This window comes from Euleptes europaea, chromosome 7 (assembly GCF_029931775.1).
Source record: "Euleptes europaea isolate rEulEur1 chromosome 7, rEulEur1.hap1, whole genome shotgun sequence".
In the NCBI taxonomy this organism is placed as follows: domain Eukaryota; kingdom Metazoa; phylum Chordata; class Lepidosauria; order Squamata; family Sphaerodactylidae; genus Euleptes; species Euleptes europaea.
The window spans coordinates 90,516,892-90,542,178 of record NC_079318.1 but is presented as its reverse complement, the minus strand read 5'-3'; the positions used below and the strand labels follow the sequence as shown (position 1 = coordinate 90,542,178).

General features: G+C 48.6%; 2 protein-coding genes across 2 annotated transcripts in view; one reads left to right on the top strand and one right to left on the bottom strand.

Annotated features, from left to right (window-relative positions):
* Positions 1–25,287, top strand: part of CNIH2 (cornichon family AMPA receptor auxiliary protein 2) — a 71,770-nt gene that overhangs the window by 15,649 nt on the left and 30,834 nt on the right. The window contains exon 2 of the mRNA XM_056852617.1: positions 16,363–16,431. Coding sequence (XP_056708595.1) covers positions 16,363–16,431 — 69 coding nt within the window. The remainder of the gene's footprint in view (positions 1–16,362; positions 16,432–25,287) is intronic.
* Positions 4,032–4,486, bottom strand: LOC130480176 (acyl-CoA-binding protein-like). Its single transcript, XM_056852618.1, has one exon. The coding sequence runs from the start codon at positions 4,464–4,466 to the stop codon at positions 4,200–4,202; it is 267 nt and encodes an 88-aa protein (XP_056708596.1). The 5' UTR covers positions 4,467–4,486; the 3' UTR covers positions 4,032–4,199.

Sequence of the window (25,287 nt, the reverse complement as noted above, 5' to 3'; positions counted from 1 at the left end):
CATGGAGAGGGGCTGTGGCTCAGTGGTAGAGCATCTGCTTGGCATGCAGAAGGTGCCAGGTTCAATCCCCGGCATCTCCAGTTAAAGGGACTAGGCAAGTAGGTGATGGGAAAGACCTCTGCCTGAGACCCTGGAGAAGCATGGGGAGGGGCCGTGGCTCAGTGGTAGATCATCTGCTTGGCATGCAGAAGCCCGGTTCAATCCCCGGCATCTCCAATTAAAGGGACGGGGCAGGTGGGTGCTGTGAAAGACCTCCGCCTGAGACCCTGGAGAGCCATGGAGAGGGGCTGTGGCTCAGTGGTAGAGCATCTGCTTGGCATGCAGAAGGTCCCCGGTTCAATCCCCGGCATCTCCAGTTAAAGGGACTAGGCGAGTAGGTGATGGGAAAGCGTTGTAAATCAGAGCCGATGAATCGTGATTGTGGTTACAGAAGAGTCACAACAAAACAGACAAAGACTTTTGTCTAAATCAAACAAAATTTATTCCCAACAGAAAGACCTCTGCCTGAAACCCTGGAGAGCCACTGCCGGTCTAAGTAGACAATGCTGACTTTGATGGACCAAGGGTCTGATTCAGTATAAGGCAGCTTCATGTGTTCATCTATTCAAAAATTGCACATCTCCTTCTGCCCGTGGCCATCCTCTGCAGGATTGCAGCCCAAACTCTCTGCATGTAGAAAACTACGATATCAGGGAGAAGCCCAGTCTAGAGCCCTCCTCCCTGAGGATTTCTCTTTGCAGGGAAGTTTTCACTCAGAGCAGTGTTTGTGTCACCTGAGCAGCTTGATGTGGTACAGCCAGATACAGGTTGACCAGTGAGAGGAAGGGACACCCAAAAGCAGATTTGAGAACTATCATATCAGGGAGAAAGCTGAGCTGAAGCCCTTCTCCTGGACAAGCTGTTTTTAGGGAAGTCTTCACGTGGAGGTTTGCTTATATCACGTGAGCAATGTGAAGGGGTTCAGCCAGGTGCAAGTTGACTAGTGAGCAAAGGCCAAGGGACTGTTGGGAGAGTTGCAATGGCTAGCTTGCAAAGGAACTGAGCAGAAGACCCAGCAGGGGGGTGGGCAAGTGGTCAGCTAGTTAGGGCTGTAAGGTCAGAGACCTTTCCACCTTTTTTCCACACCTCCTGTCTGTCCCATGGCGCAGAGTGGTAAGCTGCAGTACTGCATTCCAAGCTCTGCTCACGGCCTGAGTTCGATCCCAAAGGAAGTCGGTTTCAAGTCGCTGGCTCAAGGTTGACTCAGCCTTCCGTCCTTCCGAGGTTGGTAAAATGAGGACCCAGCTTGCTGGCGGTAAAGGGGAGATGACTGGGGGAGAAGGCGCTGGCAAACCACCCCGTAAACAAAGTCTGCCTAGGAAACGTCAGGATGTTACGTCACCCCATGGGTCAGGAATGACCTGGTGCTTGCACAGAGGACCTTTACCTTGTCTGTCCTTAGACTGATATTCTTAGGGGACAATTTCCTCCTTCTTCTCGGAAGTCATTCTACCTTCCTCCTTAGCTAGCTAGACAGCTGTGGGCTCTGTCTCTCAATAAAGTTCCCTCAATAAAGGCAACTTAATCTTTAATCAGTGTGTCTGACCCTTCTCTGCGTACTTAGCATACTTTGCCAACAGGGACACCCCCCCCCCAGACTTGGATGTTCTCTTTGTTCTGGTCACCCCCATCTTCTCATTCTTGGCTTCCCCTTTCAGCCCATGGTTTTGCTGGCTTGTCCCACCCAAACCGTGGCCTTGAACGGGATGAATTCTTTGCATCATTCGGCTTGCTTTAGAGTCTAACCAGCCTAGGTGGATTTATGAATGCAATGAATGTCTGTGAAGCCCTTCCTCCGAGAAACGCAGGAACGGCAGCCCGCGTGGCCGGGCATCCCGTTTCACCCTTGCCGCAACCTTGGAAAGTAGGTTAGGTGGAAAGAGTGATTTCTCTGAGGCTTTGGTGAACTTCATGGCTGAGCAGGGGATTTAAATGTGAATTTCCCCTCTCCAAACGGAACAGCCTCGCTGCTGAACTGCTTCAGATGGATGGATGCGGGTGACCTTGTATGGAAACTTTTGTGCTTTGCCTTTCGCCTGATTTTTTATTTTATTTATTTCACTTATACCTCACTTCCCCCCCAGTGGGGGCCCAGAGCATCGTACGTCGTCCTCCTCTTCTCCATTTGATCCTCACAACAACCCTGTGAGGTGGGTTAGCTGAAAGTGTGTGATTGGCCCAAGGCCACCCAGCAAGCTTGCATGGTAGAGAGGGGGGATTCAAACCCAGGTCTCCCAGCTCCTATTTGGACACTCTAACCACTACGCCACACTGGCCCTCAATCGACACCTCCAAAGTATCTTATGCCCACAGTTTGAACACATGAAGCTGCCAGCGTGGTGTAGTGGTTAAGAGCGGTGGTTTGGAGCGGTGGACTCTGATCTGGAGAACTGGGTTTGATTCCCCACTCCTCCACATGAGCGGCGGAGGCTAATCTGGTGAACTGGATTTGTTTCCCTGCCCCTACATGCGAAGCCAGCTGGGTGACCTTGGGCTAGTCACACTCTCTCAGCCCCACCTACATCACAAGGTGTTTGTTGTAGGGACGGGAAGGTGATTGTAAGCTGGTTTGATTCTCCCTTAAGTGGTAGAGAAAGTCGGCATATAAAAACCAACTCTGCTTCTTCTTCCTTACACTGACTCAGAGTATCAGTCAATCAAGGACAGTATTGTCTACTCAGACCGGCAGCGGCTCTCCAGGGTCTCAGGCAGGGGTCTTTCACGTCACCTACTACCTGGTCCTTTTAACTGGAGATGCCGGGGATTGAACCTGGGACCTTCTGCACGCCAAGCAGATTCTCTACCACTGTGCCACAGCCCCTGCCTCCCCTGTGGCGTTTCGCTTGCAATCAAACAAAATACATAAAGAAGAGCAATCAGCCTTCAGAGCTTCCCAGAGCACTTGCACAATGCAGTGGTTGATGTGTCAGATGAAGACTGGGGAGCCCTGGGTTAACAACTGCTCCAGTTGCCCCCTCTCTCTGCCAGACCTACCTCACAGGGTGGCTGTGAGAATGAAATTGGAGGGTGGTGGAGCCCAGCCTCCTTGGCAGATGTGAGGGATATATATGTGATAGATGAATGACTCAACAGCAGTTGAACGCTGTCAAAAATATTTTTTTGCTTTTGTGTAAAGAAAGGCAAAGACATCTGGGGTGGGTGTTGCGAGGTCTGGTGCCACCACAGAAAAGGAACTGTTTCAAGTAACCACCCACCTAACTTCCAAATTTATTTGTTTCTTTATTAAATTCTTCTTCTGCCCTCGCTCCAAGTTCAGGCTGGCCAGCGTGGAAGAGAGCCAGCGTGGTGCAGTGGTTAGGAGCGGTGGTTTGGAGCGGTGGACTCTGATCTGGAGAACTGGGTTTGATCCCCCACTCCTCCACATGAGCTGCGGAGGCTATTCTGGTGAGCCAAGTTGGTTTCCCCACTTCTACACATGAAGCCTGCTGGGTGACCTTGGGCTAGTCACAGCTCTCTTATAGCTCTGTCAGCCCCACCTGCCTCACAGGGTGTTCTGTGGTGGGTGGAGGAAGGGAACATGATTGTAAGCCAGTTTGATTCTGCCTTAAGTGGTAGAGAAACTCGGCATATAAAAACCAACTCTTCTTCTTCTTCAAATGTGGTTCACCCCCTCCTCTCCCTCTTACAACAACCCTATAAGATAGGACGGGCTGAGAGGCAGTGACTGGCTTGTGGTGGCCCCGAAAGCTTTGGGACCTGGTGTGGCTCAGTCTCCTGTTCCAGTCTACTGGATCACATTGGGATCATTCATTGGGTCACCCAGAGCACAGCCCCGGCAGAAGGAGTTCCAGCGTAGGCAGGTTTGGTCTGGGAGCGGGCCGTCCTTCAAGTGACCCACTCAGAGAGAGGTGCTTCAATACAAACCAGTAGCCAGTGCAGATCTTAAGACCATCAGAAGGGCCCTGCTGGATCAGAAGTATGGTTCATCTTGTCCCCTCATCCTTTTTTAAATTTTTTTTATTTTATGAACTTGGTAATTTTATTCTATAAACCATTAGACGTTCACAGAGCAAACCATTTACACAACTATTAACTCTAAAGTGGCATCACTGCTTGGCACTGCAGTAGTGGGTAGTACAACATTTAGTTATCCACAGTATTGGCAAGGCTTGTTTATATTTAAGGCAGCCTGTATGAGTTCATTGCATTCCATATTTTTCCTTCAGTTCTTCGACTTTTGCTATATATGCTTTCCTTGCATCTTCTTGGCACATTCCTTTCAACGCATTCCAGGCATCCCACATGGCTTTGCCTTTGAAGTCAAGCATCCCAGGACGGTCTGTATTTACATCTCCAATAGTAGCCTGTTTGAAGTGGCTATAGACGTCCAGCATCTCTTGGTCAGTTCGTTGAGTCTTCAGCTTTTTTACCTCTTCAGCAGCTTTATCGAATTCTGCCTGGGTCATGATTAAAGCAGCGCCAGATCCTCTTTTGTGCCCTCATCCTGTAGCCGGCCAGGTGATCCAGACTGGACCCAACAGACAGGGAACTGAGGCTGAGGCCTTCCCCTGACGCTGCCTCCTAGCATGGTTATTCAGAGTTGTGCTGCCCTAGACTGGGAAATGCATTGGTGAAACGTGAGGGCCCCCCCTCCGATTAACAACATTTTTCGCTCGTCAAACCCATCACTTTGCGTGGACCCAGGGCCCTGAAGTGTGAAGCCGCAGTTTATACCTGTGGAATGAGAGAAAGGTTCAATCGTGGCCCCCTGTTCTTGTCACCATGTACGTGTTGAAAACATAGACAAGCTGGGACATGTCCAGAGGAGGGCAACGAAGATGGTGAGGGGTCTGGAGACCAAGTCCTAAGAGGAAAAGTTGAAGGAGCTGGGTATGTTTAGCCTGGAGAGGAGAAGACTGAGAGGGGATATGATAACCATCTTCAAGTACTTGAAGGGCTGTCATATAGAGAAAGGTGCCGAGTTGTTTTCTGTTGCCCCAGAAGGTTGGACCAGAACCAACGGGTTGAAATTAAATCAAAAGAGTTTCCGTCTAGACATTAGGAAGAATTTTCTAACAATGGGAACGGTTCCTCAGTGGAACAGGCTTCCTCAGGAGGTGGTGAGCTCTCCTTCCCTGGAGGTTTTTAGCAGAGGCTAGATGACCATCTGTCAGCAATGCTGATTCTGTGACCTTAGGCAGATGATGAGAGGGAGGGCATCTTGGCCATCTTCTGGGCATGGAGTCACTGGGTGTGTGTGTGGGGGAGTTGTGAATTTCCTGCATTGTGCAGGGGGTTGGACTAGATGACCCTAGTGGTCCGTTCCAACTCTATGATTCTGTGTTTATGAATGAAGCAGGGTTTGTTTTTCCCCTAACTGCAAATACCCTGTTATTCATTCTGCTCTCTCACAAATACCGTGCTTTCTCTCTGTGTATCGACCTTTGCCATTTCCTTCTTTCCATTGCCTTTAGACACCGGCTTCTCCTCAAGCAGATGATTCCCCAGCCCTTTCCACCATTGGGACAGATAGTTTTGCTTTTAAACCACCAGCTTCCTACGCCGTTGACCTTCTCGTCTAGCCCCTCTCCAGAACCCTGCTCCTTTCCCCCTTCTTTCCCCCTCCCCTTCTCCCCCTTCCTATTTTTTGTCCCGATCTCCCCGTTTCTCCTAACCTCTCTCTTCCATTTCCCTTTCCTTCCAGCACCCCTGCCAGATCCTTTTAAACACCTCTCGAGAATCCGGCCCCTTTGGCACCTGGTGGATGGGAAAGGAGAACGGCAGGGGTGGGGGGAGAGGCGGGAACCCGACGGCATGGCACATCCTCTGCCAGGAACACGGCACCAGCGTGCCGAGCATTGCTAGGCAACCACAACAGGCGCCTGTAGCACACTGTCGCTTTGACAGGTGACGAGCGCGGCTCAGCCTCGACTGTCACTGGAATGAACATTGACGGCAGGGGGGGGGAGTGGAGGAGAGAAGGACAAGGGCTGGCGAGGCAGGAAGGATGTATATATGTATATATATGTCTGGGGGGCCCCTCTTGACCAGGACTAAGAGGCATCGATAGGACTGTGCAGAAGCAGAGCAGGGGGGCTCTTTGGGGTGGGGGGAGAGAGAGATGGGGATGCGGGTCAGAGGTGCCAGCGTGGTGTAGAGGTTAAGAGCGGTGGTTTGGAGCGGTGGACTCTGCTCTGGAGAACCGGGTTTGATTCCCCACTCCTCCGCATGAGCGGCGGAGGCTAATCCGGTGAACTGGATTTGTTTCCCCAGTCCTACAGATGAAGCTAGCTGGGTGACTTTGGGCAAATCACATTCTCTCAGCCTCACCTACCTCACAGGGTGTCTGTTGTGGGGAGGGGAGGGGGAGGTGATTGTAAGCCAGTTTGAGTCTCCCTTAAGTGGTAGAGAAAGTCAACATATAAAAACCAACTCGTCTTCTTCTTCTCCACCGCAGCTGATTTGGGGATGGAAGTCGCTCCTGTTTTCGATCAGGGAAATCTGCCCAGCTTTCTTCCTCTTGGCAGTTCTGACTGATTTGTGTTTTTTTCGCAGGCTCTCCCTCGCACACACATACCCTATTCATATGTAGAGCAGAGGCAGCCGTGGTGATTCTGGGGGCTCTGGCAAAACTGGAGACACTGGGCCCCAGAATCATTCAGACAGCATGTGTGTGTGCTTGTGCATGCACTTGTGGGGGTTTGATCAGTACAGCAGATTTCCCTCTCCCCCCCACCCATGCTGCCGGAGTCTTATGCAGCATGACAGATCAGTGGCAACTGGGGAGAGCCAAGGGCTGGGCCCCTCCTGGTGTGGGGCCCAGGGCGGCTGCCCCAGATTCCCCATGGTTAAGACCGACTCTGATGCAAAGGGGAGCTCAGATAGGGGGCTGAAGCTCTGCCCTGTGGCCACTGGACCTCCTTCTGTCTCCCTCCCTTGAACACATGAAGCTGCCTTCTACTGCTTATACCCTTGGTCCATCAAAGGGTGATCAGGGGCCTGGAGACCAAGCCCTACGAGGAAAGGCTGAGGAGGTGGGAACTTTCTGTCTGGAGAAGAGGAGGTTGAGGGGGGAACATGATTGTTCTCTTTAAGTATTTGAAGGGCTGTCGCTTAGAGGAGGGCAGGGAGCTGTTCCTGTTGGCAGCAGAGGATGGGACTCGCAATAATGGGCTTAAATTGCGGGCTGGATATTAGGGGGAAAATGTTTTTACAGTAAGAGTTGTTCAACAATGGAGTCAGCTACCTGGGGAGATGGTGAGCTCCCCCACACTGGCAGTCTTTAAGCAGAGGCTAGACAAGCACTTGTCAGGGATGCTCTAGGCTGATCCTGCATTAAGCAGGGGGTTGGACTAGATGGCCCCTTCCAACTCTATCGATTCTATAAAGTCAGTATTGTCTACTCAGACCAGCAGCAGCTCTCCAGGGTCTCAGGCAGGGGTCTTTCGCGTCAACGACTTGCCTAGTCCCTTTAACTGGAGATGCCGGGGATTGAACCTGGCACCTTCTGCATGCCGAGCAGAGGCGCTACCACTGAGCCACGGCCTCTTCCCCTCCCTTGGCGCTGAGTGATTGCCATCAATTGCATGCTCCTTGGGGCAGAGAATCTTTTACCTTGCTGCTTTGTAAGGCATTCTGGTGGTGCCATGGAAATAATTGGTGGATCCCAACAGGCATTGCCTCTGGGTGGTTAGCAATACTGTCGTATTGGTAAAAGCTTGCTTAAAAAAAATATGCACCTGAGTGTTTCAGCTTCATTAGTAGCTATTCGCTTCCTACCCCTTCCGTCAGTTTAACCAAACCTTCTTTTTAAAAAGGTGTAGTGCTTAGAGACAGTGTGGTGTAGTGACTAGAGTCTTGGAGGATCTGGGAGACCCAGGTTCGAATCCTCACTTGCTATGGAAGCTCGCTGGGTGATCTGGGGCCAGTCAAACACTCTCAGCCTAGCCTGCCTCACAGGGTTATTGTGAGGCTAAAATGGAGGAGAGGAGAATGATGTAAGCAGCTTTGAGTCCCCATTGGGAAGAAAGGGGAGGGGCTGTGGCTCAGTGGTAGAACCGCTGCTTAGCATGTAGAAGGTCCCAGGTTCAATCCCCAGCATCTCCAGTTAAAGGGGCTAGGCAAGTAGGTGATGTGAAAGACCCCTTCCTGAGACCCTGGAGAGCCGCTGCCGGTTTGAGTAGACAATACTGACTTCGATGGACCAAGGGTCTGATTCAGTACGAGGCAGCTTTGAACAAAGGCAGGGTATAAATAAAATAAAATAAAAGAGCACTGACGGGTTCAGTCCCCATCACAGCTGTAAGTTTTTTGGGTGCCTTTGAGCAAATCCCTTTTTCTGAGCCATACCTACCTCACAGGGTTGTTGTAAGGATAAAATGGAAGAGTGGAGAATGATGTTAGCCACTTTGGGTCCCAACTGGGGAGAAAGGTGGGGTATAAATAAAGTAAAGTAAATGAAATGAAATGGAGCACCAGTGTAGAACTGGGGAGATGCAGGTTCAGTCCTCTGGCAGCTATGAAGTTTTTTGGGTACCTTTGTGCAAATCGCTTTCTCTGAGCTGTACGTACCTCACAGGGCTGTTGTGAGGATATCGCAGAGGCAAAGAAGAAGAGTTGGTTTTTATATGCCGACTTTCTGTACCGCTTCAGGAAGACTCAAACCAGCTTACAGTCTCCTTCCCCTCCCCACAACAGACACCCTGTGAGGTAGGTGGGGCTGAGAGAGCTCTAACAGAGCTGTGACTAGCCCAAGGTCACCCAGCTGGTTTCATGTGATGGAGTGGGGAAACCAACCCAGTTCACCAGATTAGTGTCTGCCGCTCATGTGGAAGAGTGGGGAATCAAACCCGGTTCTCCAGACCAGAGTCCACCTCTCCAAACCACCGCTCTTAACCTCTACACCACGCTGGCTCTCAGGAGGAAGGACACACGGCGTCCTCAGGGAAGGGTTGGGATAAAAATGCAGACTTTAATCCAGAGACCCTTACCCCCCCCTTCCCCATCTTGTGGTAGTGAACCCAAACGGGGCAACTTGGAAATGCAGATGTCTAGAAGGAGTTAGCAGAGATCCACGCGAGGACGGGAGGACTTGATCAGGGAAAGGTTGTCCTGTCTGACGGCCCCGGGGAAGCGATGCTTGCGAGCATGTGCTCTGCCGCTCAGCTAGTGATGAGGAGGAGACCTGTGCGCCGTGGGTGGTTCTGGCACATGCTGGAGCACTGGGGAGGGGGGCAGAGATGTGAGCCAGCACCCTCCCCTCCCCCTCCCGCTCCATCCTTGCTTCTGAGACTCTTGTTGCTCTGAAGATCCCGGATGACTCACCCAACTTGGCTGCTTCCTGGGGGCCTGCGTGTTCCTGAGAGGCTGCTCCGGGTAGGGTGCCATATGGTGCCAAGGAGAAAAATGGAGACACCAGGGGTCGGGCCTGGGGGGGGGGGGAGGCGAGGACGGCAGGCGAAGGGAAACTGCTGGGTAATTAATTCCACCCCCTTAGCCCCATGAAAGCGGCATGACGTCTGGATGCTGCTTTGAGATACAGGGAACAAACACGGTGGCGGGGACACACACACAGAAAGATTGGGAGGGGAGAGAGTTCGGCAGGGCGTAGCTACCGCGCGGAAAGAGTTGGCGAGTGTGAAAAACCACCCAGCCGGCTTGTTGTTCCCGCGGTCTCTCCCCAGATAAGGATGAGAGGTCTGGGGAAAGCTGTGTTAAATCTCTCTCCGGCAAGTGGATGAAAATCTAAATGGGCAGTCTCGGAAACAAATCAAATCAGATTCGATTTATTTGCAGCCAAAGACCAGCAACATCTGTCTTAATACCAATCACGTTAAAACTATCAGATACCATTACTACAATAAAATAATAAATCCCTAATCGAAAATGATAAATCCCTCATCTAAATACATGGCTACTAAGCGCTACTTTAGGGATGTCAAACATAAGGCCCGGGGGCCTAGGGTTGCCAACCTCCAGGTAGTTGTGCAAACCCACATTTTCGTTGTATATTCAATGTGGTTTTGCATTTATTTTGTTTTATGGTTCAACTGTATATTCAATGTGGTTTTGCATTTTATTTTGTTTGATGGTTCAACTGGAATTTCTAAAGAATATAATTACATGATTAAGATTGAGAGTTTCAATATAGTATTTCTTTGTATAGAAGTAATTGAGCTGGTGCTGTGGGTTTGCACAACTGTGTTAAGTCAGCATACGCATCATTTATTCAACCTCCAGGTAGTAGCTGGAGATCTCCCACTATTACAACTGATCTCCAGCCGACAGAGATCAATTCACCTGGAGAAAATGGCCGCTTTGGCAATTGGACTCTATGGCATTGAAGTCCCTCCCCTCCCCAAACCCCGCCCTCCTCAGGCTTCGCCCCCAAAACCTCCCGCCGGTAGCAAAGAGGGACCTGGCAGCCCTACAGGCCATGTAGACCATAAATTTTAATGTTCCTATCTGGCTCGCAAACCAGTCACCCTTCCCACTCTCGATATGGGCTGGCCTGGCCCGACCAAGTGACATTTATGTCCTATCTGGCCCTCGTAACAATTGAGTTCCACCCCTGCGCTACTCGAACATTACAGTCATAAACATATTCACATACATACCTACTTACGTACAAATACGTTAATACTGGATATTAGCAAAAATTACATTTAGCTGCACATAAATCTCTATACAGAAAGTGCAATTAATAAATGAATGCATTTAAAATTAATAATATCTGCCTACATGGTGGGGCTGTAGAAGACCTTACCCGTTATGTCTTGGCCTGCCCTGTATACACTGAACCTCAAAATATGTTTTTGGCAAACATTCTATCTGCATTACAATCATTATCTGATGCTGATGAATTAATTTATTTGTTATAGATCCCTATATTTCCCCAAAAATGGTACTTTATGGCCTGGCAGCCAAGAAAATCAGAGAGAAATGAATGTAAATTGTGGAAAGCTGGATAGAATTGAATGGGCGCACTTTTTAATGTACTCTTTTGAAGCTTGACCTGAGTAATTTCCATGTTACAAGCCGGTGCGAACGGCACAGGGGTGGTGAACAAGAAGAACAGGTGGCAAGCCGACGCTATTTTCTGCAGAAAAACCATGCACGGCTGAGTGTTTGGGCAATCTTTTGTGGTGACTGCTCGCTGTGGGTACATGCATACCCGGGCAGCTGTCACATGTGACAATTTGCATCTGAGTTGCACATAAACAACATAAGGATCGCCCCTGCCGGATCTGAGCAAACGTCACATCCTGTTTCCGCGGCACCAAAGCCAACTCCTCCTTTCGGTGTTCAAAGATCCACTGCCTCTAATCACGGAGGTTCCATTGAAATTAAATCAAAAGAGTTTCCGTCTAGACATTAGGAAGAATTTCCTAACAGTTAGAGCGGTTCCTCAGTGGAACAGGCTTCCTCGGGAGGTGGTGAGCTCTCCTTCCCTGGAGGTTTTTAGGAAGAGGTTAAATGGCCATCTGTCAGCAATGCTGATTCTATGACCTTAGGCAGATCATGAGAAGGAGGGCACCTTGGCCATCTTCTGGGCATGGAGCAGGGGGTCACTGGGGGTGTGGGGGGAGGTAGTTGTGAATTTCCTGCATTGTGCAGGGGGTTGTACTAGATGACCCTGGTGGTCCCTTCCAACTCTATGATTCTATGATATAGCTGTCATGGCTAACAACCATTGATTGACCTCTCCCCCAGGAATTTGTCTGATCCCCTTTTAAGCCCATCTAAGCCGGCAGTCTTTACTACGTCTTGTGGCAGTGAGTACCTCAAGCGAATTACACATTTGTGAAGGCATTATGTCAGTCCTGAACCTGTGTGTGTGTGTGTCTAAAGTGCCCTCAAGTTACAGCCAGCGTGGTGTAGTGGTTAAGGGCAGTGGACTCTAATCTGGAGAACCGAGTTTGATTCCCCACTCCTCCACGTGAGTGGCAGACTCTAATCTCGTGAACCGGGTTGGTTTCCCCACTCTTACACATGAAGCCAGCTGGGTGACCTTGGGCTGGTCACAGTTCTCTCTGAACTCTCTCAGCCCCACCTACCTCACAAGGTGTCTGTTGCGGGTAGGGAAAGGGAAGGCGATTGTAAGCTGGTTTGATTCTCCTTAAAAGGTAGAGAAAATCAGCATGTATAAGCCAACTTTTCTTCTTCTTCCAACTTATGGCAAACCCTGTATGGTTTCCAAGGTAAGAGACTAACAGAGGTGGTTTGCCATTGCTTGTCTGCCCGTCATGACCCTAGACTTCCTTGGTGGTCTCCCATCCATGTACTAACCAGGGCTGATCCTGCTTAGCTTCTGACATCTGATGAGATCAGGCTAGGCTGGGCCACCCAGATCAGGGTATCCTGAACCTACTGCCGTTCAATTCCATTGGGAGCTCCCATGTTCTAGGTTTGTTTGGTTTTTGGGGTGGGGGGGGAAGAGACATGGTTTGCTCTCTCTCTCTCTCTCATTCTCTCTCCCGTTTCTGCACACTTTGCAAAATTTTATAAACCTGTGCCTTCCCTCCAAAGCTGAGTTTCTGAGGGTGGCTATGTTGGTCTGCAGTAGAACAGCTAGATTTGAGCCCATAAGAACACAAGAAAGGCCATACTGGATCAGACCAAGATCCGTCAAGTCCAGCAGTCTGTTCACAAAGTAGCCAACCAGGTGCCTCTAGGAAGCCCACAAACAAGATGACTGTAGCAGCACCATCCTGCCTGTGTTCCACAGCACCTAATAAAATAGGCATACTAGAGGGAATAGGTAGGCATCATGACTAATATCCATTTTGACTAGTAGCCATGGATAACCCTCTCCTCCATGAACATGTCCACTCCAAGCCTTCCAAGTTGGCAGCCATCACCACATCCTGGGGCAGGGAGTTCCACAATTTAACTATGCCTTGTGTGAAGGAATACTTCCTTTTATCTGTTTTGAATCTCTCACCCTCCAGCTTCAGCAGATGACCCCATGTTCTAGTATTACGAGAGAGGGAGAAAAGCTTCTCCCTGTCCACTCCTTCCACATCATGCATAATTTCATAGACCTCTATCATGTCAAGGAGCCCCGTGGCGCAGAGTGGTAAGCTGCAGTACTGCAGTCCAAGCTCTGCTCACGACCTGAGTTCGATCCTGACAGAAGTTGGTTTCAGGTAGCCGGCTCAAGGTTGACTCAGCCTCCCATGCTTCCAAGGTCGGTAAAATGAGCACCCAGCTTGCTGAGGGTAAAGGGAAGACGACTAGGGAAGGCACTGGCAAACCACCCCATAAAACAAAGTCTGCCTAGTAAACGTCGGGATGTGACGTTACCCCGTGGGTCAGGAATGACCCGGTGCTTGCACAGGGGACCTTTACCTTTTACTATCATGTCTCCCCTTAACCGCCATCTTTCCAAGCTAAACAGCCCTAAGCTTTTTAACCACTCCTCATAGGGCAGTTGCCCAGTAGCACCTTAGAGACTAGCATGGTTTCGGGGTATGAGCTTTCGAGAGTCAAAACCTCCTTTGTTAGATACCAACGAAGGGAGTTTGACTCTCAAAAGCTGATACCCCGAAATTCTTGTTGGTCTCTAAGAGCTTCTGGATTTGAATCTAGGTCTTCTAAGCCGAAAAGCCCCAAACTGTTTAGCTGTGCCTTTCAAGGAGGGTACACTTACCCATTAATCATTCCGAGTGCCCTTTTTTCTGTACCTTTTCCAGCTCTGTGATATTGTCTGCTTTGTTCAAGCATTAGTCTTTCCGGGGATGTTTCATAGAAAATAATCTTTTTATTGAAAGATTCCCCACCCCACCCCCCATAATGGAGAAAATTACACAGAGAGACACTAACGTGGCGCAGCCCATAGAAACCGAGGTGGCGACATTATTTATGGAGATTAGCGCTTCAAAAAATGGAACTGCAGACAAAAGCGGGGGAAATAATACGGGAAGAGTGCGCAGACTTTAAATTGACTGACATCCTTCCGAAATGAAACGTGGGAAGGCGAGGGCAATGGAGGCTGATGAGTCTCCAGTTATGAATGGCATGAAAGGAAACCACTTGGCAGAAAAGGAGTCTGGTGGAGAGAAACTCTCAGACGGCCCAAATCGATGGCTGAGCTCCTCCTTCAAAACCTCCCATGGAGACAGTTTGAGAGGGTTCCTCAGTGGAACAGGCTTCCTCGGGAGGCGGTGAGCTCTCCTTCCCTGGAGATTTTTAAGCAGAGGCTAGATGGCCACCTGTCAGCAATGCTGATTCTATGACCTTAGGCAGATTATGAAAGGGCGGGCACCTTGGCCATCCGGGCATGGAGTAGGGGTCACTGGGAGTGTGTGTGTGTGGGGAGGTAGTTCAGAATTTCCTGCATTGTGCAGGGGGTTGGGCTAGATGACCCTGGTGGTCCCTTCCAACTCTATGATTCTATGGTAGCCCTGTCAATCTGCAGTAGGAAGGCCTAGATTCGAGTCCAGCAGTCTCCTTGGAGGCCAGCAGGATTTTCAGGGTAGAAGAAGTGTTCGTTTTTATACCCTGATTTTCTCTACCTTTTGAAAAAGTCTCCAACTGGCTTACAATCGCCTTCCCTTCCTCTCCCCGCAACAGACACCTTGTGAGGTAGGTGGGGCTCAGAGAGTTTGGAGAGAACTGTGACTAGCCCAAGGTCACCCAGCTGGTTTCATGTGGTAGAGTGGGGAAACCAACCGGGTTCACCAGATTAGAGTCCGCCGCTCATGTGGAGGAGTGGGGAATCGAACCTGGTTCTCCAGATTAGCGTCCACCTGCTCTTAACCACTACACCACGCTGGAATAAGCTTTTGAGGGTCGAAACTCTGGCAAAGGGAGCTTTGACTCTCAAAAGCTTACATCCTGAAAATCTTGTTGGTCTGTATGGTACCACTGGACTCGAATCGAGCTCATTTAAAGCCCTTTCTATAAGGGCTTCCTAGAGGCACCTGGTTGGCCACTGTGTGAACAGACTGCTGGACTTGATGGGCCTTGGTCTGATCCAGTAGGGCCTTTCTTATGTTCTTAAGAATGTAAGAGACCTGCTGGGTCAAACCAGTGGTCCATCTAGTCCAGCATCCTGTATCACACAGCAGCCAGCCAGTTCCTCTGGAGGGCCCACAACAGGGCATAGAGAACAAGACCATTAGAACATCAGAAATGCTCTGCTAGACCAGTGGTCACACATGAAGCTGCCTTCTACTGAATCAGACCCTTGGTCCATTGAAGTCAGTATTGTCTACTCAGACCGGCAGCGACTCTCCAGGGTCTCAGACAGGGGTCTTTCACACCATCTACTTGCCTAGTCCCTTTAACTGGAGATGCCGGGGATTGAACCTGGGACCTTCTGCATGCCAAGCAGATGCTCTACCACTGAGCCACGGCCCCTCCATCTAGCCCAGCATCCTGTCTCTCACAGCAGCAGTGAAACATTATGTGGCATACAATAGGTTAGATTCCATGTAGACTTCTGCAGGTATGGGGGGCAGTTTTTCATCAATTACCCCTCCCATGGCAGCCCAAACCTCCCCCCCCAATGTTGTACCTGGGGGATGGGGACCCTCAGGAATAGCTAGGGAGAGGAGAATCAGAGCTGTCCATGGGGGGTGGGAATCAGTGAAAATTGTTTCCACTTTGTGCTCACAGAGGTCTGCGTGGGATTCAAGCCAAGCGCCAGAGTAATAAACCTGGGTTACAAAATTAGAGGACAGTATTAAAAAAACCCAGCATAATGTACACAATTAAGACTACCTTAAATTCTACAGACTTGAACTGCGTGGTATAGTGGTTAAGAGTGGTGGTTTGGAGCGGTAGACTCTAATCTAGAGAACTGGGTTTGATTCCCCTCTCCTCCACATGAGCGGCGGATGCTAATCTGGTGAACTGGGTTGGTTTCCCCACTCCTACACATGAAGCCAGCTGGGTGACCTTGGGCTAGTCACAGCTCTCTCAGCCCCACCTACCTCACAGGGTGTCTGTTGTGGGGAGGGGAAGGGAAGGTGATTGTAAGCCGGTTTTATTCTCCCTTAAGTGGTAGAGAAAGTCATCATATAAAAACCAACTCCTCCTCCTCCTCCTCCTCCTCCTCCTTCTCCTTCTCCTTCTCCTTCTCCTTCTCCTTCTCCTTCTTCTTCTTCTTCTTCTTCTTCTTCCTTTGCCCTCCTTCCTTCAAACTGGCATCCTCCTGCAAGCAAAGTGAAAAGCAAAATAACAATGACATGCCGTTGGAAATAAATGGTGCCGTTCAATACATTGTGTGCAAATTTCCTTGCTTCCCATCAACACCTGCACCTGGCTTGCCGATGGCACAGTTTGCATCCTGGAGCGGGTTCCTGTCAATAACCCTTCCGCTTTGTCTTTTCCCTCCCCCTCCCCACCCCTCTTCAGATAATCGCCTTTGACGAACTGCGCATGGACTTCAAGAACCCCATTGACCAGGGCAACCCGGCCAGGGCAGTAAGTCTATACATGTCATGTCAGAGGTGTGTCTGTCTCTGTGTCCATTTGTTCGTCTTTCTCCTCTCCCCCAACCCTCCTGGGTCGCCACCCCCGCCTTGTTTCAGGCCTGGTTTATTAGAAGTTAGCCAAACCCCGGTCGGCGTGACTATTTGTGGCAGGGTGGAGGGATGCATCCCCGCATTCCTTCTGCATTTTCTTTGCATGAGCTGCATGGGGGGGGGGGCGGTGCGGTGCACACATAGCTAGCGTACCCATATGCCTGCCCCCCACCCATGCTGAGTTTCTTTGATTCACCCTTTGTTGTTGCTGGTGATCTCAATAAATTCTTTTTTAAACACCACTTTAAAATGTGGTAGACGACTGGGGAAGGCAATGGCAAACCACCCTGTAAAACATGGGCCATTTATGCTTGGTAATTAGCAGCACGTTCCAGGCTGAAGTGCCTGTATATTTTTTTGAGTTCTTCACCCTGAACCTTTCCAGAAGTCACTGCGAAGCCGGCGCATACCTGCTTTGCATTTCTTAAGAGTTCTTTTAACACGACCTTTTTTATTCGCGCTGCCCTGCCTCAAAGCATCCACTCAAGGAAGCATGAAGAATCCCAGCCCTGGGTTAGCTATGCAAACAACAATGGTAATGGCTATGCAAACGAAGGAATGAAGGAGCAGGCGAGTGGGGGTGGAATTTGTTTGGCTTTCTCCTCTTGCATCGGACCGTGAATAGGCATTTTAAATGTCGGATTTAAAAAAGGAGCTTTGAGCGAGCATCAAAATTGACCCAGCATAAATGGCCGTAGTCTGCCTAGTAAACGTGATGTGACGTCACTCCATGGGTCAGTAATGACCTGGTGCTTGCACAGGGGACTACCTTTACCTTTTAAGTGCCATGAAGTTGCAGCAGATTTATCGTGACCCCTTAGGGCAGGGGTGTTGAACTCATTTATGAGGGCCAGATATAAATATCACTTGGTCATAGAATAGAATCATAGAGTTGGAAGGGACCACCAGGGTCATCTAGTCCAACCCCCTGCACGATGCAGGAAATTAACAACTACCTCCCCCCCGACGTCCCCAGTGACCCCAGCCCTCGGCCCTCAATGCAGGATCCCACAATCAAAGCACTCCCAACAGATGGCCATCCAGTCTCTGCTTAAAGACCTCCAAAGACGGGGACTCCACCACCCTCCGAGGCAGTGCATTCCACCCTCACCGTCAGAAAATTCTTCCTAATGTTTAGGTGGAATCTCTTTTCTATTAGTTTAAATCCATTACTCCGTGTCCTAGTCTCTGGAGCAACAGAGAACAAGCTAGTTCCCTCATCAACATGACATCCCTTAAAATATTTAAACATGTCTATCATGTCTCCCCTCGACCTTCTCTTCTCCAAACTAAACAAACCCAACTCCCTAAGTCTCTTCTCATAGGGCATGGATTCCAGACCTTTGACCATTCTGGTCGCCCTCCTCTGGACACGCTCCAACTTGTCAACATCCTTCTGAAACTGTGGAGCCCAAAACTGGACACAGTATTCCAAGTGAGGTCTGACCAATGCAGAATACAGTGGTAGTATTACTTCCCTTGATCTAGACACAATACTCCTAATGATTCAGCCCAGAATTGCATTGGCCTTCTTAGCCGCCATATCACACTGTTGACTCATATTCAGTTTGTGGTCCACTAAGACTCCCAGATCTCTTTCACATGTACTGTTGTGAAGCCAACTGTCTCCCATCCTGTACCTGTGCCTTATGTTGTTTCTGCCTAGGTACCTGACACTTCTCCCTATTGAAATCCATTTTATTGCTTATGGCCCAGTTCTCCAATCTATCGAGGTCATTCTGAATTCTGACCCTACCCTCCGGGGTATTAACTACCCCTCCTAACTTGGTGTCATCTGCAAATTTGATTAGCATGCTCTCTATTCCATCAGTACCGGTCCCAGGACAGACCCCTGTGGTACCCCACTAGTCACTCCTCTCCAGAATGAAGTTGTGCCATTAATGAGCACCCTTTGGGTTCGGTTGGTCAACCAATTACCAATCCACCTAACAGTAGCAGTGTCCAGCCCATATTTTACTAGCTTTGTTTCAAGAAGATCATGGGGGACTTTATCAAAGTCTTTACTGAAATCAAGGTACACTACATCTACAGCAATCCCTTCATTTACCATACTTGTCACTCTATCACTATCAAAAAAAGATATGAGATTAGTTTGGCATGACCTGTTTTTGAGAAACCCATGTTGACTGTCAGTGATCACGGCATTTCTTTCTAAGTGCTTACAGACTGTCTGTTTAATTATCTGCTCTAGTATTTTACCTGGTATTGATGTCAGGCTAACTGGGTGATAATTGGTTCTTGTAGGTTATCCGGGCTGTGTGACCGTGGTCTTGGTATTTTCTTTCCTGACGTTTCGCCAGCAGCTGTGGCAGGCATCTTCAGAGGAGTAACACTGAAGGACAGTGTTCCTGGCGAAACGTCAGGAAAAAATACCAAGACCACGGTCACACAGCCCGGATAACCTACAAGAACCAATGAACTCTGACCGTGAAAGCCTTTGACAATATTTTGGGCGATAATAGTTTGGGTTTTCTTTCCTCCCCTTTTAAAGATGGGGACCACATTAGCCCTCTTCCAGTCTGCTGGAACCTCTCCTGTTCTCCATGAATTCTCAAAGATTATTGCCAGTGGTTCTGAAATCACTTCAGCCAGTTCTTTTGGATGCAGTTCGTCCGGCCCCGGAGACTTTAATTCATCAAGAGTAGCCAGGTATTCCCGTACTATCTCAGATTCTATACTATGCTGTAATTCCCCTATTGCATCCTCTTCTCCATTATTCCCAGGTTGAGGACTATTCCCCTTTTGGGAGAAGACAGATACAAAAAAGGAATTAAGTAATTCTGCCTTTTCTGCCTCCCCTGTTAATAACTCACCATCTTCTCCACTCAATGACCCGATCGTTACCTTGATCTTCCTTTTGTTATGGAAATAACCAAAAAACCTTTTTTTAAAAACTTTTATGGCTAGTCGGAGCTCATTCTGCACTTTAGCCTTCCTGACTTTCTCCCTACATGTGTTGGCTACTTGTTTGAATTGCTCTTTGTTGATTTCTCCCTTTTCCATTTCTTGTACATGCCCTTCTTAAATCCTATCTCAACCAAAAGTTCTTTAGACATCCACCCTGGTTTCTTCAAACCTCTACCTTTTTTTCTCCTTGTCGGAATTGCGCCTTCAACATCTCCCTTTTAAGAATTTCCCATCCTTCATGTAGTCCCTTCTCATTCAATATTCTCACCCATGGGATCACACCCAGTAGTTCCCTAAATTTATTGAAATCAACTTTCCTAAAGTCTAGAATACATGTTCGACTATTTCTTGCTTCTCCTTTCTGCTGTATAACAAACTCCAGGAGAACATGGTCACTCCCACCTAAAGATCCCACTCCTTCTACCCCATAAACCAAGTCATCATTATTGGTTAAGATCAGATCCAAAATGGCTGTTCCCCTTCTCGCTTCTTCCACTTTTTGGACTATGAAGTTGTCTGCAAGGGAAGTGAGGAATTTGTCGGACCTAGTCGTTTTGGCAGAGTTAGCCTTCCAACAGATGTCAGGATAATTGAAATCTCCCATTACTACTACATCTCTCTTTTTTGAATGTTTGGACATCTGTTCCAGGAAAGCATCATCTAACTCCTCAGTCTGGCTTGGGGGTCTATAATATACCCCCACAATGACATCACTATTTTTCTCCCCCTTAATTTTTACCCAGATGGTTTCAAGCTGGGTTCCAGTGTCTAAGACCTGGATCTTCTTGCAGTTGTAATCATCCCTAACGTATAATGCTACTCCTCCCCACTTCCGATTTGGTCTATTTCTCCGAAATAGGTTATACCCTTCAATTAATACATTCCAATCATGAGACTCATCCCACCAGGTTTCTGTAATGCCTATTATATCATATTTTCTTTGTACTATTAAGAGTTCTAGTTCATCCTGCTTATTTCCCATGCTCTGTGCATTAGTGTAGAGACACCTTAAACTACAGGTCCTTCCTCTTGGCAGCTTATTTAAGATTGTTTCCCTCCCATTGTTAAGTTTTTGAACTGTCTTTCCTTGTGTATGTGCTACCCTCTGCAATTCGTTCCTATCTATATTTGCAGTTATTGTGCTCACTTGAGGCTTTAAATTAACGTCTCACTCCCCTGGAAGATTTAGTTTAAAGCCCTCCTTATCAGGCTTGCAAGGCTGCGGCCAAACACATTTTTACCCACCTTTGTGAGGTGCAAGCCATCTCCCGATAGAAGAGCATTATCCAGGTAGCGTAAGCCATGGTCCAAAAAACCAAACCTTTCCTGGCGACACCATCGACGCAGCCACTCATTTATTTCCAGAATTTTTTGTTCTCTTCCCAATCCGCGGCCTACTACAGGAAGAACCGATGAAAACACAACCTGTGCTCCCAGTTCCTTTACCTTTCCCCCCAAAGCAGTATAGTCCCTTTTAATACTTTCTGGGCTATGCCGGGCAGTATCATTTGTTCTCACATGAATAAGAAGGAAGGGGTAATGATCCGTGGGTCTAACAAGTCTATCCAGACTTTCCGTCACATCCCGGATGCACGCCCCCGGCAGACAACACACCTCTCGAGACAACAAAGGTCGAAACACTTTACCCTCTACCCCTCTCAAGAGGGAATCCCCAATAACCAACACTCGCCTATTCCTACATTGGGGAGCAGAAGTTTGAGTCCTGTCATCCACAGGAACCTGAGAGACCAGAGAGGACTGGGCACTGAACCTTTGTTCCAATGATCCAGGCTCAGCATCTTTAGGGAGGTTTTGAAACCGATTGCTAAGCAGCAGAGGAACAGAATGTCTCCTGACTTTCCTATTTCTGCGGGTAACATTCTTCCATATATTATCCTCCTGAGATGGGTCCCCCTCCCTACACTGAGTTTATTTGGCCCCCCTCCTCTGGGCTGGGCCATGCCCAGATTGGAACTGGGGAGGGGGTGGCTGCCTCGGCTGGCTTGCGGGCTGGGTAAGAGCTCTCAAGGGGACGGATCCGGCCCCCGGGCCGTACATTTAACCACCCTGCTATAGGGTTTTCAGGGCACAAGACTTTCGGAGGTGGTTTGCCATTGCCTGCCCTCTGGGAAGCAACCCTGGACTTCCTCGGTAGTCTCCCATTAACCAGGGCTGACCCTGTTTAGCTTCTGAGATCTGATGAGATCAGGCTAGCTTTGGACATCCAGGTGAAGGCCACTTAAAAGGACAAGATGCAAAAAAAGTTGGTGTGCAAAATTAACAGGGAAAATTTTTACAAGAGGAAACGGGATACAGTGTGAAAAGAGTCTAATGAGTGTGCTTGGCACGAGTAGAAACAAAAATGAGGATTTTTGAGCCCAAATAGTGGGACTACAAAATTCAGAAGCCTCCCTTGATGTAGCTTGGTGGTAGAGGTCTTGTTCTGCCGGCAAAGAGACCAAATTCAATCCATGCCGCCTCTAGAGAGAAGAATCTCAGGTATTGGGGGATGAGCGTGCATCTGAGACCCTGGAAAGCTGCTGCCAATCACAGTAGACCATACTGAGATAGATGTACCAATGGCCTGACTCAGTGTCCCAGGGTCATGTACATGTGGATGAAAAGAAAAGATTTTTTCATTTGAAGAAGAAAGCATCTTCTCAGTGATTGCCTCTGTTCCCTGTCGCTTATTTGGATTTTGGACTCGTGAGATACTTTGCCCACTGAGGGCAACTGAGCTGGTTTGCTGTTGTTAATGTTATATGGTTCTTCATGATCTATTCTGTGACCTATTTGAATCTGCTACCATTATAACTGCTACCATTGTGTGTGTTAAGTGCTGTCAAGTCACTTCCGACTCATGGCGACCCTATGAATCAATGTCCTCCAAAGTGTCCTATCCTTAGCAGACTGTCTCAGATCTTGCAAATTGAGGGCCGTGGCTTCCTTTATAGAGTCGATCCATCTCTTGTCGGGTCTATCTCTTTTCGTGCTGCCTTCAGCTTTTCCAAGCATGATTGTCTTTCCCAGTGACTCTTGTATTCCCATAATGTGTCCAAAGTACGACAACCTCAGTTTAGTCATTTTAGCTTCTAGGGTCAGTTCAGGCTTGATTTGATCTATAACCCACTGATTTTGGTTTTTTTGGGCGGTCCAGGGTATCCGTAACACTCTCCTCCAACACCACATTTCAAATACCATTATAAAAGAGGAAGACCCAACAAGAGATGGATCGACTGTAGAAAGGAAACCACAGCCCTCCATTTGCAAGATCTGAGCAAGGCTGTCAAAGACAGGACATTTTGGAGGACTTTGATTCATAGGGTCGCCATGAGTCGGAAGCGACTTGATGGCGCTTAACACACACACACCATTATTACTATTAGAGATTAGCCAGCGTGCTGTTGTGTTCTATGGAGGCTCCCACATTACAGCATAGGTTTTCCTTTTTGTTAGCACTGAATCAACGTAAGGCAGTTTCTCACTGGAAAAGCGCCCATTTCCCCATATGAATGGGCTGGGCGATAGGAATGCATCGGGCCTCCTCAGCTTGTGGATAACTAAGCTATTAAAAACCTAGCCCTTTCCTGTTGGCCACAGCTCTTCTCTTCCATCTCCACAGGCTCCTTGTGGATTCTGTTTCTTGATGCTCTGTACAGCAGGTTAGAACGGATCTTTATACGGAGATATTGTACAGCTGTGAAATTTCATTTTGTGCAAATATAAGGCTCCCTATGAACCAGGCAGCTGATCTCCCCCCCCCCACCATGGTTTTTAAACTATCTGCTAAGACAATTATTTACAAAACCCCCCCCCCCCCCCGCCGCAGGTATCAGGCTCTATCCAGTGTGGTGTAGCGGTTAACAGCGGTGCTTTGGGGCGGCGGACTCTGAGCTGGAGAACCGGGTTTGATTCCCCACTCCTCCGCATGAGCGGCGGAGGCTAATCTGGAGAACTGGGTTTGTTTCCCACCTCCTACACACAAAGCCAGCTGGGTGACCTTGGGCTAGTCAAAGCGCTCTGAACCCCACCTACCTCATAGGGTGTCTGTTGTGGGGAAGGCGATTGTAAGCCGTTTTTTTTTCTTCCTTACGTTGTAGAGAAAGTTGGCACACAAAAACAAACTCTTCTCCTCCTCCTCTTCCTTCTTCTCCACCTTCCCCTTCTGAAGCCTTTAAAAGTGGGGCCCTCTCTACACCTTGTGACAATGAGTTCCGTAAGCAGTGTGCAAAAGGACTTCCCTTTTGTCCATCCTGCATCTGCCATCCATCAACTGCATTGGGTAATTCAGTGCCTCTACTGCAATGGGAGAAAGGGTTTGGAGCGGTGGACTCTGATCTGGAGATCCTCCACATGAGCAGCTGAGGCTAATCTGGTGAACCGGGTTGGTTTCTCCACTCCTACACATAGAGCAATCTGGGTGACCTTGGGCTAGTTCATCTCTCTTAGAGCTCTCTCAACCCCACCTACCTCACAGAGGGGAAGAGAAGGTGATTGTAAGCCGGTTTGAGTCTCCCGTGGTAGAGAAAGTTGGGATATAAAAGCCAACTTTTCTTCTTCCTCCTCCTCCTCCTCCTCTCCGCACTACACATAATTTTCTGAAGTTCTCTCCCGTCTTTCGCTTAGTCATCTTTTCTTTCCAAACATTTTTTTTAAAAGGCCCCAAACGCTTTATCTTGTCCTAGTGCCTCTTCTCTCTGCATCTAGTGAGTTTGTTTTTTAAAATAACTGTGCCAGATCGCAATCGTGCCCTCTGGAGTTGTCTCCGAATCCCAAATGTATCGGGGGTAGCCTACGGCATTTCAGTAACAGGGGCTGGGCGCTTTGCCCAGCACTGGAGTTCCACCCACGTGTCATTTGCCAAGAACAATTTCCCCCCCAGCTCATGAATGCTTGTGCACCTTATCCACATTACAAAACGATTATCAACATTAACTGTTTAAATGCCATGCTTTTACATGTGTGCGTGTCTGTGTGTTAAGCGCTGGCAAGTCACTTATGACAACTGTATGAAACCTGCAAAACATCCTAACATTAACAGCCTCATTCAGGAGGGCCGTGGCTTCCTTTATAGAGTCAATCCATCTCATGTTGGGTCTTCCTCTTTCCCTGCTGCCTTCGACTTTTCCTAGCATGATTGTCTTTTCCAGTGACTCTTGTCTTCTCATGGTGTGTATGTGTTAAGTGCCATCAAGTCGCTTCTGACTCATGGCGACCCTATGAATCAATGTCCTCCAAAATGTCCTATCTTTGACGGCCTTGCTCAGATCTTGCAAATTGAAGGCCGTGGCTTCCTTTCTAGAGTCAATCCATCTCTTGTTGGGTCTTCCTCTTTTCCTGCTGCCCTCAACTTTCCCTAGCATGATTGTCTTCTCCAGTGACTCTTGTCTTCTCATAATGTGACCAAAGTACGACAGCCTCAGTTTAGTCATTTTAGCTTCTAGGGTCAGTCCAGGCCATGGTGTGACCAAAGTACAATAGCCTCAGTTTATTCATTGTAGCTTCTAGGGAGAGTTCCGGCTTGATTTGATCTAGAACCCACTGATTTGTCTTATTGGCAGTCCATTATATTTGTAAAACTCTCCTCCAATACCACGTTTCAAAGGAATCTACTTTTTTCCTGTCAGCTTTGTTGAAGAAGAAGAAGAAGAGTTGGTTTTTATAGCCAGTTTTTCTCTACCTCTAGTCTCAAAGCAGCTTATGATCTCCTCCCCTTCCTCTTTCCACCACAGACACCTTGTGATTCAGGTGGGGCTGAGAGAGTTCGGAGAGAACTGTGACTGGCACAAGGTCACCCAGCTGGTTTCATGTGCAGGAGCGGGGAACC